The sequence below is a fragment of the Conger conger genome, chromosome 1 (genome assembly GCF_963514075.1).
Source record: "Conger conger chromosome 1, fConCon1.1, whole genome shotgun sequence".
Classification (NCBI taxonomy): Eukaryota; Metazoa; Chordata; class Actinopteri; order Anguilliformes; family Congridae; genus Conger; species Conger conger.
Window position 1 is genome coordinate 24,491,463 of NC_083760.1, and position 19,820 is coordinate 24,511,282.

The window sequence follows — 19,820 nt, forward strand, 5'->3', positions numbered from 1 at the left end:
AGTCCTGTGATAGTCTGCAACTTGCCGGCATCAACCCTGTATGTTCAGTGTTATATCAACTCCACTAGAATACATCCATTGTGAAATCATGTAGACTTGAGTTTAAACTACAGCTTGAGTTAATAGGACATTCTTGTATGTATCGTGTTGGCTAAGCAAACTATATGCAAATACTGTACGTAACCTGAGTAGGGTTGCTTGAACAAGGTTGTTGGAGAGATCTGCTCCTTCCATCCAGATTCAGCACCTGTACTTCTGAAAGCACATGCTACCTTACTTCTGCACTTGCTACCAATCTCTGGTGACTTTGGGGGTTCACATTTGTAATTGTATTTTCATTGTTTGTCAGAGTGAGGTGGACGGCTGGCCGGTTAGGTACGTATATTAAGTGGCTGGATCATTGCTTGGTTGGGTGCTGCCAGTTAGGCCCGCAACATTAACGAGAGGGGTTGCTATGCTGATTCAAGTACGGCCCACCCCCTTTCGCCATCTGACAAATTGTGTGTGGAGGTGCCGTCCTCACGCAAATAGGAGCGGATCAGCACTCAGTGAGACTGGGCTGGGCAGCAAAAGCCCCCTGCAGCCACCTCCTGCCATGTACATCAAAATGGTGATGAGAGAGCTGGTGGCTTGGGCCAGCCAGTCATGGCTATTATCCTCCCCCTGCAGATGCCTGATTAGAGCGATTGAGGGAGAGGAACTAACTGTAACAGGAGATTACTGGTGAATTAGACCTCCCAGAGCCAGTAGGGTAGATAGGATAGCAGACCCACTGTGGCAAATTCAGCTGGAACACATTCCTTTTGTATTGTCCGGCTCATGCATAATGCAATCAGCGCTCCATATACTCTGTGGCATTTACTGTCAAAATGTTTTTTACAAGATTACCTTTTGTAAGGCAGAATTTTCAGAGTTTCTTAATTTACATGCAGTCCAAAAAAAGGCCACTTTCTGTATTATTTTGTGTTATATATCCCATATATTTATAGACATAGAGTATATAACCCCTGCTATAAAGATTTATTTATTGTGGTCTCTTTAACTAGAGTTACATGCTTTGGGGTTATACTGTGCATTTCTGTATTTAGGTGATATGCTATTCTTGTTAGCTGTTGCTGAGCTGATGCTTATAAGATGTAAAATTCCATGGGACTGTTGGTGTAGCCTTTAGATACAGTATCTAATGCACGGAGACAGATTGTAAACAAAACATTTCCTGTATTGAACTGATACAGCTTCAGTTGTCATGATGCAGTACTGTGATGTTGTAGCAGTAGGTCCTTGGGCATTTTGTTTGTAGAATTAAAATTCAATATCTGCAAGGCAAACTTTACTCACAGCGACTCGTCTCCTTGTACTACTGCCTGCTTTACATTTGAATGGCTGCCTCAGTCCTCACCATTGATATTAAATAGACATAAAGTGTGTAATGATGTTTTTGAATGTGAATGTTGCTGGGATTAAGGGCCACTTTATGGAATATTGAATTATTTCATTGAATGAGTTCCCATTTTTTTACTCCAGCATTATTAGAATATTTTTGGTTCATGATGAGGCATCATACAATTTATACTGATAATTGCAAATTACTAGTCATATTTTGTATTTTCTCTTCCCAGAATCTATGCAAATTGTATTTGAGTCCGATTACCCTTCATAGGCATGTCAGCCAACTTTAAATTTTTTATTTTCCATGAAATGGAAACCACACCATGTTATATGAAACACCAGCCAGGTAGTGAAAAATATTTTTATTCTAAAAATCATATATTTTTTTGGTGCAGACTGTGAGGACACAAACCTGAGAGACAGTACAGTGAATAGTGAAGACTCCATACGCCCATTCCCACTGCTTTCCCTGTGGGGTTCAACACCACTAAGAATAGATTCATCAGCATTCAGTCCCATGGACAGATCCCAAAATGGAACCCATCCAGTCACAACCCTCTGTCAGAACTCCAGAAGCAGAACAGTCATTTTATTTTGCTGGCTTTGCACTGGCTCCTCCTTCCATTTTCAGTATTTTCAGTATTCAGTATTCAGTATATAACTTCCCCCCTTACAAACACATACACACACAAGCATGCACACACACACACACACACACACACACACACACATACACAGACACAGACAAGTATACACACAGATACTCACACAGATACAGAAGCATGCACACACGCACACACACACACATACACACACACACACACACACACACACACACACACACACACTCAAATAAATATAATTCTTTGTTTTTGTCATGAAAAAAGTTTTTTGGGTTCTGAATGCAAATGCAAAATAGCAATTGTGGCTTAGCAAATTGCTATCCACTCAAATTTTAGCCGATATGTTAGGTTTTGAATTTGAGTGTTTCAGTTTTGAAATAGTGAGTGCAAGCATTTGCAAATTGGGCTGTAGAAATGTACCACTGAGAAATGAATTCAAGATTTTTGAAAACTTTGTCTATTGAATGCATTTTTGTCAAAGCAATGACAATATTGTTCACAGTTTGATCCACATAGTGCTATTTTGCTGTGTGAAGAGTTCTGAAAATGTACTCAAAAATTCACAACAAATTGAGCAAAACAGAAAACAAGAAAAGAACAGTCAGTAGCTCACTTCTCACTTCATTCATTAATTTCACCTGTTCCCCATTTAGTGTCTCCGCCTCCCATACCATATATGTACATATGGCTGTTCTCATTATCTGTTCCCCAGTACTGATACCTGTTTATCGTTTAGTTAATTTGTTACTGTATTTAAACCTGTCCTTTTCAGTTTCTTGTTGCTAGTTTGTCTTTCTGTTATTCTGTTTCCTACCCTGGTTCTAGCTTCCTCTACCCTGTACCTGTGCCCTGTTATTTTTTGTCTAGTTCTTCTTTGCTCTGCTTTTGCATTTCATGATTTTGATCTCTGCCTGGATTTTGGACTCTGTGTTTTGGTTTTTGTACTTGTATCTTTGCTTGTTTGGACTTGTTTTTGAACTCTGCCTGTTTCCTGACTTCACTCTGCCTGCCTTGCATGTACCTGTCTGTTTGGATTCTGACCATTGCCTGTTTTTTGACTATGTTTTGGATCTGCCCTTTGCCATTAAAGCCTGCCTTGTTCACGTTATCCTTGAGTCTGCGATTGGTTCCTCTTTTCCGAAACCTGACAGTAACTTTAGATGCTGTTATTTGGCAATGCAGTTAATATGCAGACTGAGATTTGTTTAGCCTTCAGAGATGGACATTTTTTTCCATTCCAATTGTGGGTGATGAAGGCAAGAAAAATGACTATAGTGCTGTATTACATAAAAACATGGGTGTCTCTAGTCTTTGGGGTATGGTTTGAGGGTATGGTGCAATTAAATGTCCAGGGAAATTTGTGTTTTATTGGCCAGAATATTATGTATTTCACATAAAAACACAAGTATTAAAAGTATAGCCTATCATTGAACAGTCATTCCATGGGCAAAAGTCACATTTCTTCCCTCTGAACAACAGCTGAATCTCTTGACCACGTCTGTATGCTTTTATGCATTTAGTTGCTGCCACATTGGCTGATCCAATATTTACATTAACCAGCTGGTGTACAGGTCTACCTAATAAATTGCTCACTGAGTGTATATACTGTACATAAAATAAAATAAAAAAGCGTGATATATTACCGTGATAATTGTAGTCCATCTATGACAAGAAAAAGGGCAAATTCTATGACACCTCCATTAATAAAAAGCTATTTGGATCAATACATAAAAAGCAGTCTGAAATGTTCACAGTAGTTAACCGTTGGGGGTCTTTTTGTGAAAACCCAAGCATTTACAACAAAAAGGACATTGGAAACTACAGGAGGCACGCACAAAGTACACAAGCATACAAAAAAGGAGGAACAGCTGCAATCTCCAGCAGCAAAATGTTCACTCTATAATATCATGTAGTGTTCAGAAGGTTATATCACTTTCACAGCAAAAAGAAAGAAACTGGGCCTGTCTCACATGAGTTCACCTTTCCTTACCTTTCTGTATACATACTTTAGCCATGGCCTTGGAGCTTAAGAAATACCCTTTGTGCTACTTTATTCCCCAGAGGCCTGGGAGGGCATGGAGAGGTAGATATGTTTTAAAGCCAAGGACAGATGAAACTAGAAGCTTTAAAAACCCTTCTTGCATTAACATTGGATTGGACAGCCAAGGCAAGAGAACAAAATGTATCAGCCTTTGTCAAATACTGCGCAAATACATTAGTATGTGGAACATACTCAGTGAGCACTTTATTAGGTATTTATTAGACTTATCTTTTTAGATGTATTGGTCTTCTTCTGCTATAGCCTATCCACGTACAGGTTTGACACATTGTGTATTCAGAGATGCTCTTCTGCATACCAATGTTGTAATGTGTGGTTATTTGCATCACTGTCAGCTTCCTGTCAGATTCCCCAGTCTGGTTATTCTCTTCTTACCTCATTAACAACTCGTTTTTGTCACTTAGATCACATTTCTTCCCCATTCTGACATTTGTTCTGAACAACAGCTGAACCTCTTGACCACATTTTTATCCATTTAGGTGCTGCCACATAATTGACTGGTTACATGTCTGCATTGACAAGCTGGTGTAGAGGTCGAGCTAATACATTGCTCACTGAGTGTATATGCCTAGCAATACAGTGCCACTGAGCTTGTCTGAAAGGATTCGCAAAAACTGTGAAGAACGCAGGGGATGGATGCGATTTTTCCACTAATGTGCCAGAGCATCTAAAATCACTTGGATAGGAAGTAAACCCACGCACATACTGTAAACATGCACAAATCACTGAGAACATAGAGGTGGGCAAAACTTGGTAGCATCTCCCATGGTTGGACACATTAAATCATACTCCACCAAGCCCCAGCTGTTCTGCTTTTCATACTAATGTGTGTGTTGCATTTGCATTTTCTCAGTTCCAAGGGAAAAAAAACTGGCACTCTGTCCTGGTAGACTCGCTATTAACAAGGCAACCAAATCCCATTTGGCCTGCATTGGCGGGCCGACAGTATGCGATGTTTATTTTTTCCTCATGCATGGCGGGAAAGCTGATGTTCTCTAGTGACTGCTATCGAATCAACCCTCTCCCCACTGGTTTGCCACCATGGCGGAAGTTGAAGAGGTGTGATCCACTTGGACCCTCGTTGATATCACTAGGGACACAGCATATGCGCTCCAAAAAACAAGGGTATTGCCGCCGGAAGAAGTCTGCATTGATTGAGACGCGTTGCTGCTTTGTGTGCAAGTACAGTAGCTATAGCCAACGGATGTTTGTTTGTTGTCTGATTGCTGCGTGGTGCAGAATAATGAACAGACAGCATCGTTGTTTTACTTGCTGCATTTTTGGATGGATTATGTCTTTGTGCCTTTGATTTCACTTGTGAAACCCTCTCTGTGAGCACTTGGGAATAACGACTGCATGTGATGCGTGTGCCAGTACCTCAACTCTGCAGTGAGAAGCCTGTACAAGAGAGGCATGTTCCAGCATTGAACACCGATCCCCGGGCAAGGGAAAAAACTGAAACGTAAGCAAGGCCCACAGAAACCCTCAGGAGTACGGCATATTCAGAAGCCGTCTTAAGCTTTTGTTTACAGTTGCACAGCTTTCTTTGTTCACTTCCGGGTTTCTATACCCTGTTACGGCCTGGGTCGTAACAACAGTCACTGCACATAGCATTATTACGTACATGGGACAATTAAGCTGGAAATTAAGGTTGCGCGATCGCCCGAGGTGAGTGGTTTAGAGGAACACCGAGTAAAAAAAGAGAGCATTAGCCTGTGGGATAATTCATGTTAACAACTACATTAGTTATTGCTAAGTCACATTGGAATGAAAATAAATAACAGTTAATGTATTTGTATTAGTTAACTAATCATGCAGTTATCCAATGGTTTGTATAAATATGAATGTGGCAAATAAATACCTTAACTAGCAAAAGGTTAATTTCAGAGGTGGGTTTGGTGGGTGGGAGGACTATAAAAAATTATATATGCTATTTTGAAATTGAAAATATATTATACAAAAAATTACTTTTGTGATGTTTACATGTAATTTGATTAGATGAATTTGATGTCTAATGCTTGCTCTTTATGCTTTAAAATTAAGTTGTGTATTTTGGCTTAGTGAAAATGTATCTGGGCAAGCAAAACCTCTACAGCAGTAGCCAAAAATTCTAAACTTCCACCCCTGCATATACTTAATACTATTGTATGCAACCATTGTTCATTGCAATTATTCATGTTTTTAGTTTAGGAAAAGATCTATAACTTACATTACTCTACACATACATTCTTTGCCAAAAGTTGAAAACATTGGAGGAATTTGAGTGAAGCGTGCTTACTCTTTGACAATAAATAGATACATTATAAATTCAGTCAAAGTGAATATCACAGAATGGCAATATCACCTCGGTTCTAGCTCCCCCGTATTGTTTGGATTTAGTTTTATTGGAAGTGAAGCGTGTATCCCATCATTTTTTTGTCTGTTCTTCTGGTTGATTTCCTCATTGAGAGCTGGTCATTTGCATAATTGCCATTGGATTTCCTACGTGCAGCACTCTCCTGCTTGGCTGATGAAGTCACGTTCATTAAGCACCTGGAGTCAGCCAGAGTGTGGAATGAGGACTCCCCGGTAAAATGTTTTCATTACTAAAAGGATATTCTGCTCCAGGATAATGACCAAATATTATTTTGTTGAAAACAATAATTGAACACCCTTCTGCACAACATACAAACCACAGCCTGACACACCACTCTGTTTCAACTTATTTCAATTTGTCTTTTTTTCCCTACTATGAGCTGTTGCGCCCCAACCAAACAGAGAATGAAGTGATCAAATCAAGCCATAACTGCCAGAATTGTCAGGCCAACAAACAGTGGAAAGTGTTGTTTTTGATCAGTGCTGTTGTTCCTCTTGGTATCATAACCCTCATCTCTGAAAACGTATCGCAATTCCTGGAGCGTTCCCGAAACAGGTGTAATTGGAGAGACCTCTGACTCGCATCTGATTTGTCATTCATCCCAGTTTGTCCCTCATTTTTCCTCCTTCCCAGCTGTCAGCCAAGTGACGCACCTCAAAGGAGAAGTGTGATTAAGCCGACGCCAAATCTGAAACCGAAACCTTTACAAACAATTCGGGAGGGCCCTAATTACTGGCAGGGAGCACTCCTGTGACCTGTGCCCCACAGCCATTAAGCTCGGGGGAGAGCATGATTGGATGCCACCGTTTGTTGTCCTTGGGGGCCCTCGGGGTGATGCGCCTGGCAGAAGGCAGGAAGAGACTTGGGGTGGGGGGTGGCGGTGGTTCACTTTATGGAACATTACAGGAGTCGTGGGGGGAAACAAGCTTGTTTTTCTGAAAATAGACCTGGGGAAACTAGGCCAGTGGAAATTGCAGGCAGCTGGAACAGAAGAACACCTCTGTTTTCCTTGGCTGCTGAATTCAAACAAGCTCCACTGACCTATCCCCTGTCAGATTTGTTTTGCGGTTTGTTCCCAAATGGTTGACGAGCAGTTCTTAGCACCCAAAGGACGCTGCTGAGGCCACTGTCTTCTTTTTTTTTTCGGTTTGGAAAGAGATTGAATCTGTCAGAAATCCAATGTTGACGGTTAAAATGTGAAGCCAATGCTTAATTGAGCTCTTGTATAGTAGGGTGTGTGGAGCATGCTGACAAATCCTTGCTAATTTTATATTAGAAATGTATACTGTATCATCTACTTTATATATGCAAATAACCTATAATGCAGTAGAAAACTGTAGTCATTTCAACAAAGTTGAGACATTGATACGAATGAACTGTCCCTGAAACTTCCAGCAATGTGTAATGTGAAAAGTTTTGGATTGAAGATTTCGATCCTATATTGTGCATCATCATTTTTGCAGAACTTTCTCGTATATGGTGCCACAAATGTGCAGTCTCAGCTTACAGTATATCCAAACCTGGTATTGCTTTTATTCTGTTTGTGAGTCGTCGTCATCCCCCATACTTCCCACTCCCACCAGTCTCTCGGAAATAATTCTCACAAGAGTCGGATGTCTGCAGTGCACTGTAGTGAATGTGTCTATGGAAAATGTGCCAGATGAATATGGTTTTTGTGATGAGTGAATGCAGGTATGTATAGTACATTCAGCATTATACTGATATGTCCTATACTCACCAGTTTACGCAGTTTGTGAATGCTTATCTTGTTCTAGGGTGCAATACATCACAGCTAAATAACAAAAACAATATTATGGACTCCTGTGTAGAGGGAAAATATATGACTTATGTTGTTTATGTTCTGGTGTACTGCCTTTACAATTTAATCCATTTAACTGAAAATATTGCTACACATCCAACAGAATCACTCAGCTCAGTTGGAATTTATGAATCTTCAGCTTACACATTGTTGACAGCGGATCCTAAACTCTCTATATAGCAGCAAAAGTATGTTCCTTTAACAAACCAATTGTTAATGTCATGAATTTCCAGATGCTTAACTTGCTGGACCTCCCATCCGAGACTTCTTGCTGTGGGCAGTGAGACTAGGAAATGTTATGTCTAAGAGTGATGAATATATAAAGAAATAATAAATATATATTATAGTATAACACATATTATTTCAAGCGAGAAAGAGAGAAAAAACATCACTATGAAGCCTTTTGAGAGGGAGGTAACACATCAAACAGAGAAGAAAAAGTAAATTAATAAACAAGAATAAAAAAGAAATAATTTTAATACAAAATTTAAAAGTTGTACCCCCTTTTTCCTTCCCTCTTGCTACTACCCAACTATTTTGCCACCTAGGTACCACTGGGTTTTATCCATAGGCCCTATGTTTCCAGACAATGTTTCCAGCCTCAATGTGTAAAATTGCATTCATGGTCAGAACCAAACCTCTGGAGATAATCCACACTCCACTGACCCCCTTACATAGCTCTGGGAGGTGCATTGAGTAAAAGAACATGGCGGAAGGGGGGAGGCAATGTGGTATCTACTGGGCTCCACTCCCTGGTAAGATATGTAACAGGTGAAAAATAACCAAGAAATAACATGACAAGCTCTTTATTGTGATCACCTGATGCAACATAACAAAGAGTTTGCCTTTTGACAGAGTAACAAAGGATAAAGCAAGTTTTTCCTTTGCTTAGGCCCATAGTGTACAATGTTGTTCAATTTTAAAATCATTTTCCATGCAGCTGTTATAAAGCAGAATGCTGTCAAGGCATCATTGTTGATTTTGAGAAATTACATTATGATTGGAGCGATTCAGGCAAATGCTTCGTAAACGAAGATTACGCCAGTTCATGTGCTGCACCGGTTTTTGTTCTGCCGTGTATAGAAAAGGAAATCAATGGTGAAAAAAAGTCTACTTCATCAGTCTCTCCCACTGTACTGCTTGCTCCTAAGGTGCAATGAAATATGATACGATTATGGCAGTTTTGCCTCCAGTCTAAATTGGGCTAATAATGTTTTTTAATTTTATTTTGTCTTACTCTCCATTATTCTCCTAGAATTCGCTCCAATTGATACGGATAAAGATAATGAAAGTTTCTTGTCCAAGCAGATCTTTTTAAGGTGATTGTTACACTTTGTTTGAGACCCTATGATTAAATATAGATGGAAGATTTCTTTGATTGATTTGAAATCATTAATAGCAGTTATGTTTAAGAACAAATCCTTTATTTTCTGCTGGAGAGGAGCTTTATATTCTGAGTCACTGTGAATGCTTTGATCATCAACGTATGTTGTGTCTGATTGGATAATGCTTAGTCTACTGGCCCATGGGAATTCCCAACTGTGGGTAATTCCAGTTCCCTCAAACATGTACAAGATAATCAGAAAAGGAGTGCCACTTAGGTATCTTGAGATCCTGTGCATCTTCATCAAGAAGCGGCTCATTGGAAGAGGTCCACTCAAATCACTTGACAAAAAGAAAATCAAGGCAATTTTTCCTAATGTTTCTCATGGTGCCTTTCATTCATTCATTTTCCCTATCCATGTATGATATTAAAAAGAGCAGGCCACCAAAGTGATACTGTTAATGCAGGGCTTGCCTGACACATGACTGGTTTCCCTCAACAGCTCCGCCTACTGTCCGAATTGTGCACTCTGGCCATGCGTGCAACATCGAGGAGGAGCGGTACACGGAGAGGGTATACACCATCAGAGAAGGGGAAACTCTGGAGCTGGCCTGCTTGGTCACTGGCCACCCTCGACCGCAGGTGAGCGCACCATTCGTATTGTAGTCTCTAGTTTGCAGACAATATTGCGAAAAACAAAAAACATTCAGTGAGCAGCAGTTGTTATGCGTTCTTGATGAGAGAAGTCAGAGGAGAAGGGCCAAACTGGAACAGGAAGACAGCAAGGTGACAGTAACACAAATAACCACGCATTACAACAGTGGTATGCAGAAGATCATCTCTGAACACACAACACATCAAACCTCTAAGTGGATAGGCTACAGCAGCAGAAGACTTAATAAGTCTAAAAAATATGTCTAATAAATAAAGTGCTCACTGAGTATATATGTCTTGTAGCTATCATGTCACTGATTTTTTTATGCTTTCAAAATGTTGAATTGCATTGACATGGAACTGTATTGTAAGTGGAAGGTTGAGGCAGTACAGTGAACAATACTTGACAAAGCATAAGAAAAGTATAATCTCTCTGATGTGCACCACAAAGCTGAGCTTTCTTACTCATTTCCTGTTTGTATTGTGTTTGTCATTGACATGCTCACAATTAAAGATCTTACCTCTAATGAGAATGTGAGCTGAGAGGAGGAGGAATACAACTGTTTATATGGCAGGAAATGCAGTCTGCACAGAGTATCTTTTATATTTGGCAGTTAAATTAGATTATGTTATATTACACATAGCCACATGGCCCTGGGTGTAATCTTGGACAGGGCATGGCAATTGTCAGGCCCCAGTTGATGAAGCAATACTGACACAGCCTGAGGTTTGTCCAAACTTAACCACATGCGCAAAACACAATGTTTGCTCGATATTTTAAAAGGATGGTCCCACTCACGCTGCTCAATAAAATTCATTATATCTGACTAATAACGTCTCAGGGATAGACTGTGTCAATTTATTCTTAATTAATATTTAACACCCTTTGTGATCGATGGACAACCGGTTGATATGTGCTCACCCTCCTCAGGAGATCATTCATAACGCATATCGACTTCTGTTTCAAATTAAAAGGTCAATCTCCCTTGAATAAGCAAGATGTTCCGACACAATGGATTTATGTTTCACTGCCACGACAGTCACTCAGCGTTTCATCAACTCTGTGTCTTCTTAATTGAATGTAAGAAGGAAAGATCAAAGTTTTAGCATTCCAGGGGCCAGGAAAAGCCAATGTTTCCTTTGAAATCAGGTAATTGGAATCTTCATTCAGATCATGAGCGACTAAAAGAGGTTGCATTCGTCACATCCACTGATGCTGTACGGATCTGATGTGTTCATGTTTCACTGTCTCCTTCAGCTACTTAAGGGAACTCTAAAGACTATAATGAAAAGTGCATTAACAGTGGTCTCCTTCAGATACTTAAGGGAACTCTAAAGACTATAAAGAAAAGTACATTAACAGTGGTCAGCAGAATACACCGAGAAATTTAATGGGAAATATCCAATTGTTTCATTGTATTTTATCATCACAAAATTCTTGTGCCAGACTGTTTCATATTGTGGTGCAAGCATTAAACGAAAGACATTTAGATGAGTCATATTCTGCAATCTCGATAGAAAATGTTCCTCCTGATGTAGCAAGGCATACATTTTTCATCATCTATTTATTGTTTTTCTGCAAGGCATATAAGATCACTTATTGCTCTCTGAAAAGATGACTTTGGCAACATTAAATACTGGGTTTATAGTAATGTCACACCGTTCAACAGCAGTTCATTCATGGTCTCCTGTACTCATTTAACCCTTGTTAAACCATGTTGGTGGGCCCCTGGATACCTATACCTTTTACACACAAAGAAATCAAGAATTTTGGATTGCAGTTCTATGATTATGGGTTGTTATAGATTACTTGTTATGGGAAGTCATTAACAGCCAAAGTATCTCTGTGGGACCAGAGCTTTGGTCAGTATATGCGACACATTCCCCCTGAGAGACATTAAGTCCTCTCCAGGCAAAGGAAGGACAGATTCCATCTTAAACAGGACATTATTGGTTCTTTCACCAGCCTTTAATTATTTTCATGTCAGCTCAGGGTGATGTGCAATAAACACATTGTACGTTTCTCAGTCTGACCTCCCAGGCTTCTGTCTGATGAAACTGTTGGACCTTGTCCAACCCTGACTCCAGTCCTTTCTTGGCGGCTAGAGGTGTCGGCCCACTCCTACATGGAGCATTTTTTGGCAAGAAAAAAGTGGGTTTGTCACACCAGTTCCTCCTCTCCCTGTTAATGAAATGACCCTTCATTGTTTTCGTCATTGTTGTGATCTATGCATATTTAAGGGCATTTATGTGCCGCTGACAGTTGAAGCCTGGAATCAGGATGTTTTGATATTTGACAGTATGCAGTATATGTATTTGGATAAATTTATGGATAAATAATATGTCTATTCTGGTGAATAGGGATTTCACCTTGACTGGTGGTGGGGATATTGAAACACCAAACAAGACCAGAGATTTTTTTGCATTACATAATGTAACATAACATAACATAACAGGCCATTCAGGCCAGCAATGCTTACCTCTTCCTACCACTAAAGTGTACCTACTGCTTAGTTTTCCTAAAAGCTAAATAGTATCAAGTACCATATCAAGCCTGGTCTTGAAAACCCCAGTGTTCCGACCTCCACTACATGTCCTGGCAAGCTATTCCACACAGTGACCACTCTCTGGGTGAAAAAAAACTTCCTAATGTAAAGTAATTTATCCTTTGCTAATTTTCATTTATGCCCCCTCATTATGCTAACAGAGCTCACCCTGAAGAATTACATGCAGTTCACTTTGTTAATCCCTTTAATAATATTAAAAGCCTCAATCAAATCCCCCCAAAGTCTCCATTTACTAAACTTGAAGAGATTAAGCTCATCTATATAAGCTTACATTTATAAGATATAAGCTTTATTTTTCCTCATAAGTTTTATCTTTTATACATGGAAGCAATCTGGTTGCCCTTCTTTCAACCTTTTCCAGCACCTCTACATCTTTCTTGTAGTAAGCAAAGTGATGATTACACAATTAATAATTTCAATGGCAATGATAATTGCCATATTATGTGTACATTTACATTTGTACATACTAATTTCTACACTGCACCACCAATCACACACGTCCCACGTCACAGGGTTAGAATGAGGTCAGCATATTCTCAGTTAATGCATCCATAGGTGCCTGGTCTGAGCAGGTGTGGCCCCTATAGAGCTAGACCATGGAAGCTAAGCCAATTGCACCACCAATGTGGACCTTCTCCAGCCATTTCCAGCAATGGTGTGACTGGCTGAGAACACCATGCTTTTGCTGTGAACAAGCATCTTTATAGGTTGAGCCACCCAGAGGCTAACAAAGTGTGTTATTTACAGACCTGAGTCATTCATTGAACATCCACTGTCGATTTGTGAGAGCACAGAAAAGCATGTACCCCCCACTGAAGCCCAGCTTGTCAGGACCCTGCTTTATTTCATACTGCAGTGGACCAGCTGAGCTGTACTGTCATTGCACAGAGGAGCATACTTCACCTGTAGTTGCTGTGAGTAGACTGCAGCTTCCCAAAAGACCATAGGAGGTCATTGGTCTGCAATGATATAGAGACAACCCTGGCAATGCTATGGCAAATTATTGCAAGGCTACCACCCACAGTCAGAACTCAAGCAAGGATTCATTACCAGATCACAGAGGGCATCATTACACCACGCCAGTGCTTTAGCAGACAAAGCAAAATATGGTATTTAGCCAACAGATCTCCCTTATTATCATCATTATTATTATTCATCGACTGCTTCATTGGGCTGCTTTGACATGGATTATCTAACTGTATTTGTATTTCATTCGCTTTACACATAATAGCCTTTTTATGCTAAGTTACTTTCAGACACATACAGTACGGAGGTGCAGTAGGACAGCGATAATTTTAAGAGGCACATAGGATTTTCCTTGGGATTGGCCCTTTGGCGCACGTTGTGATAACATTCGAAATTAGAGGGGAGAGGCGGCGGGTCTCTGCGGCTTTGAGTAGGTCAGTCTCAGCAAAGTGTCAGCCCGGTTGAGGAGATGTTCTGACCACCCTGGGGCCCACTCAAATGTGAGACTAATGCTCTTCCCCAGCTCCAGACCGAGCTGCTCTCCTACCTTATCTCCTACAAGCAAGGTGTTTCCGTATATGCCCCCCGTATCCCCCCCCCCCCCCCCCCGTTCCACTGCACCTACAGCCTCCTGTCATATCAATCTTTTTCCGGAGCTGGCCTGACGCCGCACCAGTGTCGGATACATTGTTTGAGAACACGCAGCTGCCTTGTCAGCCAGCGCTGAGTAAATATTGGCCATTTTGTTTCAATCAACCACCCGGGGTCGGGTTCAAAAGCGCTTTGCGAATAGTCTGAGGTGAGCAGTCATATTATTGGCACCACTACTAGATTTACTGTCGATCTCATTGTAAATACCTATAAATGTGTAATACGAGCCTGTTTTTTAATGTGCGGTTTGGAACAGAAAAAAGCTGTATAAATACAGGGCAGAAACAGCGAGTATTCTTGAACAGGATGGAGTCTTGTGGCCATTTTATGGGCCGTTTAATTGGATTGCGTGATACTTTGTGCGCTCATTTTAAAAAGGTTGATGCACATGGCAGGAAGGTAATTGTTTGAACTAATCCTTCCGTCTCTGCAGTAATTGTTTGGTTTCCATGAAGACCTTCTGGACAGATTTTTTTCTTCGACAAAAACGCTTTCGTTTAACAATAAAAAAAATATTGTGCAATTCCTGCCTAGGCCATCACAATATTCTCCAAAGGAAAACCATAAATACACCGCTTATTGATTTTTTCTCAGTGTACTGAATGCTGTAATTGCATTGAATAGGCAAGTGGGTTTTAAAAGCTTGGTGTGCCTGGTTACTTTATATAGATTCGGTGAAAGGCCTTGGGAAGCATACGCTTCATTCAGTTAAAATTCCTGCAGTTGCATTAGAAAATTAATGGCTGGAAAAGAAATGTGGCAGAGCACTGCCCTTCAATTTACTAGCCCTCTGCTATGTTCTGGGTAGGGCCCAATTCTTGTGATGGAGTAGACACAAGAGCACAGAATAGAAAATAATTTACTTTTAAATGCCAGTTGGAATCCAATATCATTTCTCTCATGTCAGTTACAGAAAAGCGTGCTTCAGAGTAATGTGAAGGACACTGTCTACATGTTTCATGTTTTCTTGAAGAAGATCAGGTCCCTTCATACACATATCTACTCCGCTGCCCGTGTTCTTGGTGCTGAGCTCAAAATAGGCACAACCTATTGCTCTTGAATTGCCATTCCGTCTCCATCAAAGGACTGGTATCATGATATTATGAAGGTGGCTGTCATTTTATGGGGAGTAGGTGGGGGTGGCAATCCAAATATTAACACGAACAAGAACATGGGAATGTGGTACTCCATAGGGAGAGACTTGCTCAGGGCTACACTGCAGTACGTAGCTTGAACATGCAGGGTATTATCTCATTACCCCTTCACCACATGGTGCCAAAGTACCCCTGTGACATGGTGACCAATTACGGGGGACTGCAGCAGGGCCCGAATGCACTCCTTAAAATAACCACGATGGCGAAAGAGCAGATGAAAAGAGCCAAAATTAAGAGGCAACTGTGACCTGAGTTCACAAAATCCAATAAAGCACTTTATGAAAGAACAGCATGCACCCAGCAGGTTATGGAGATAATCCCGCATAGTGGGAGAAATTACTTGTGTTGTTTGTCGCTTTGAAAGCATCCAATTTGTACTGAAAAACTAAGATGACACGACTCTGCAGTCAAGACAAATTTCTTTGCGAAGGCCTCAGCACGGAGCTTGGAAAAGGTGGTTGCACAGATGTGACGTGGGCCAGTCTGCATTTGTCTATGGAAGAATCAATTGAACTTTCAATTTAAAATAAAATAGCAATGCACAGCTTCATCTCGACCATGAAGTGTTTAAGTGAACAGAGTGCTGGGAAAGAGGCAGAGGTAGAGAATTGCACAGTAAGTTGTACTTGCTCATGAATCACTCCATTGAGCGTTGCGATTTAAGGTTGTGGTTGTTCATCTTAATTTTGGCACATGTCACCCCCCCCACCCCACCCCCCACCCCCAGCATGGAGGACACACTCTCTTATGTATGTGCGTTGCGTATTGCTAAGGAAGAGGTCAATCAGTAGAGCAGGGCCAACGGATGACGTGGAGATTTGTGGATGGGTGAACTGCACGGCCCCCTCATCCATCAAAGCGCGTGTTGTGCCGGAACGATCTGGAGCGGCAGTAGGATTTCAGATGTGTGGGTGACTGTCCTCTGTGCAACTCGGCCTCTGCATTGTCTGCATTGCGGGTTTGCTTTCAGCTGCCGTTCATTTCTTGAGGGTATTTTAAAATATCTTCCAGTTGCAGTTCAATTCTTGAGGATATTTCTAATCCATTTCCCTTTAAATCCAAAACCATGTGATCACAAACTTACGTATTACTGTAACTACTGCACCACCTCAATGTTGGTAGATAAGTACCTCCAGAGCAGAAATAACGTGTGAAGAAAATAAGGTATTATAATAATTATTTGTTATTTAGCTGAGGCTTTTATCCAAAGTGACTTACAGTAGACTAAGCAGGGTACCTTAGCCACTAGGCTACAAGCATCCCCCATTTCTACCATGGTATCAGTTTTGCTACTTTAATCAATCACCCAATACAACTGTCAGAAAGATAGAACTCACAAACTGGAAAACACCCACACAAAACACAAACATTATTTAACAAATGATTTGCTTGGGCAAGCCTCCAGAAATAATTCTCTAGACAAAATCCCTTAAGAGTCATGGTAATCTTGCTGCAAATACCAGGTATAAATCACCCTTTCCAATTTCAAAATAATAATTTATTGCATTGGAAGAGTGATGTATTTGTTTATTTATTTTGAGATTTAAAAATGAAAATGGGCTTATTGGTTTTTACTGTTATTGAATGATGCTATTATGTGGAATGAGACAGGGATAGATAGAAGCACAGAAATGCCAGGTTGGAGAGGTGGCTTGCTGTAGTGCTAGGGAGCACAGAAAGTGACATGCATTTTTAATAACTGAAAAAGTGCAGTGTGTCCCACGCTGCCAGCTCTGACAGCTATGATTTCATCACTTATTATCTCCATGTTGGTCCTGTTAGATATCATTTCTGATATACGTAGCTGACACCACAAGCAAAGAATTTGTGTGTGTGTGTTGTGCATGTTTGTGTGTGTCTGAGTGCTTGTGTCTGTGTATGTGTGTGTGTGTTGTGCGTGTTTGTGTGTGTCTGAGTGCTTGTGTCTGTGTGTGCGTGTGTGCGTGTATGTGTGTGTTGTGCATGTTTGCATGTGTGTGTTTGTGTGTATGTGTGGCAATGCTAGCATAGCCAATACCACATGTTGAGAGGGAAGTGGAGACATTTCTAACAGAGAGATAGCTTAATGAATTGCTAGGTCTTCCCAGAAAAATATAAGCAAGAGTCCATAAAGCACGTGTGGCAGCCCTGCTTCATGATGGGCCGTGAAAGAGGTGATGCTGTTTTCTGTCAGGCCAGGCCCCTTTCTTAAATGAGCGCTTACTTTACCATGTGACCGTCTTTTATGCAGCCGTCACTGTGGTACAATGTGTTCATTCTAGCCCCGCTTCTGAGATTCTGTGAATTTATTCAGGAACTCCTTGTGCCTGAAAACTCATTTTAGATCATGTGCAGAAATTCAATGCTGTTCAGCTGCTATGAAACTAGCTTCACAAGTTCACAAATGCCCTCTCTTCTTTTTTTGTCCAGAAATCCAAATCACACGTATATCTGATGACTGGTTTCATAGCCAATATAACCTCAATGTGAAATGATGGATATCAAAATGGTACTGGAAGGTGTTTTTTAAAGGCCCACACGCATTAGTGGTCTCTTCCTGGTTTTAGTATCTAAAATGCACACATAAATTTCACAAAGAGCAATAACATAGGCTTTTTGAAATGTCCCTAACCCCGCCCCTAGAGCTCAATTTCCCTCCTGCGGTCAGCTCTCTGTGTTGTTCACATGGACAGTGACTAAAGTAATACAAATATATCAACATACACTCACTGAGCACTTTATTATGTAGACCTGTAAACCAGCTTTTTAATGCAAATATTGAATCAGCCAATCATGTGGCAGCAGCTAAATGCATACAAGCATGCAGACATGGTGAAGAGTTGTTATACCACGATGGTTATATCGCCCAGCCCTAACACTACTGTAATATGTAGGTCTTTATTTTCATGCTACATCTGTACATTTGTGAAGATCGTAAGAACGTAATATTGAATGTTATCCTGATTGGGCCAGATGGTAAAGGGACGCCTCTTGGCTAAAGGAAGGATGAGAGACGGGCTGAAAATAGAGTAACGGTAGCTGGTTTAGTGCCTGCTCTTTAGCGACCTTCTTTTATGTTGTCCGAATTAAATTTAATGGCTGTTTGAATTTATATGAGCATCTTCATTTCTCTGACTAAAGCAATCACGGAACTTCAGAAAACCCTCGGTCCACTAAACTTCCACGCCTTACACTACTATAACATGGATTGTTTCCCATATTATTAATGCGTGGTTGAGCACATTTCCTTTTGCCTTTAAGCTTACATTTAACAGGCAACGTCTGTGTTATTTGTTTCACGGAACATTTTGGGAGTCTCTTGCGGTCCGCAACTCCAACTGTTCCATACAGAGTTGATGATTGGCTATATGGTACACGCAATCGAGGTGCTAGCATTGAACATCTGTGAATCAGCTGTGCATGCACGTGTGCAACAATGAGTGTCATCGTATTTGTATCTTTAGAGTGGTGCACCGCTGCTGGACAATCCTAGGGGAAAATCCTGTATTCAGTTGTGACCTTTATTTATTAGAAAATAGTTCTACAACATACATTATGATTTCATATTATGTATTTTAGGTTGCTAAGGGTGCAGACAATGACGTTATAATGCTGGATAAGCATTATATGGCTAATATGAGGTTTAAAAAAATACTGCATTATTAAACCTCATAACTTGTAACTCTTGTCACATGGGAAATCGTTTTACAAACAGCTTGGAAAATAGCAATTTGACCCTAAAATATGCATATGCATTAAAAATGACACATTTGTACTTCAATCAGTATGGAACACAAATTGAAAGATCAAAACATGTTAAGACCAAAAACACAAAAAAATATGCGGGTGGGCCTTTGACATTTGGACCAATCACCTTTGTATATGGAACTGACCTCTGAGGATGGTTGTGTAAAGGAGAATGGGTTCATATTGGACGGTTCGGTTGACTGCCAATAGGAAAAATGTCGAGAGAGATTGTATTTTGCACTCATCATTTCTTTAAGTGATAGAGGCTGCTGTTTTGAATAGCTCAGATCAATTATCTTTTGAATAAATACTCAAATATTACTGAGATACATTTTATTGCCTCTGCCAAAAAGACAGAATAAATACACACAAGAAACAGAGCCTTAAAAACAGCCTACCTCAAGCATCTGTGGCATGACTCTCTTTGTATTTCAGGTTTTTTTTTGCAAGGGAGAACAAAAAGGATTCATATTTGCCTTGTTTCTGCGTGCTGCTCACTGAATGATGCGTGTAGAGTCCTCAAGGCCCAGTC

General features: G+C 40.5%; 1 protein-coding gene across 1 annotated transcript in view; it reads left to right on the forward strand.

Annotated features, from left to right (window-relative positions):
• mdga2a (MAM domain containing glycosylphosphatidylinositol anchor 2a) overlaps positions 1–19,820 on the forward strand; it is a 246,608-nt gene that overhangs the window by 73,448 nt on the left and 153,340 nt on the right. The window contains exon 2 of the mRNA XM_061247358.1: positions 10,073–10,212. Coding sequence (XP_061103342.1) covers positions 10,073–10,212 — 140 coding nt within the window. The remainder of the gene's footprint in view (positions 1–10,072; positions 10,213–19,820) is intronic.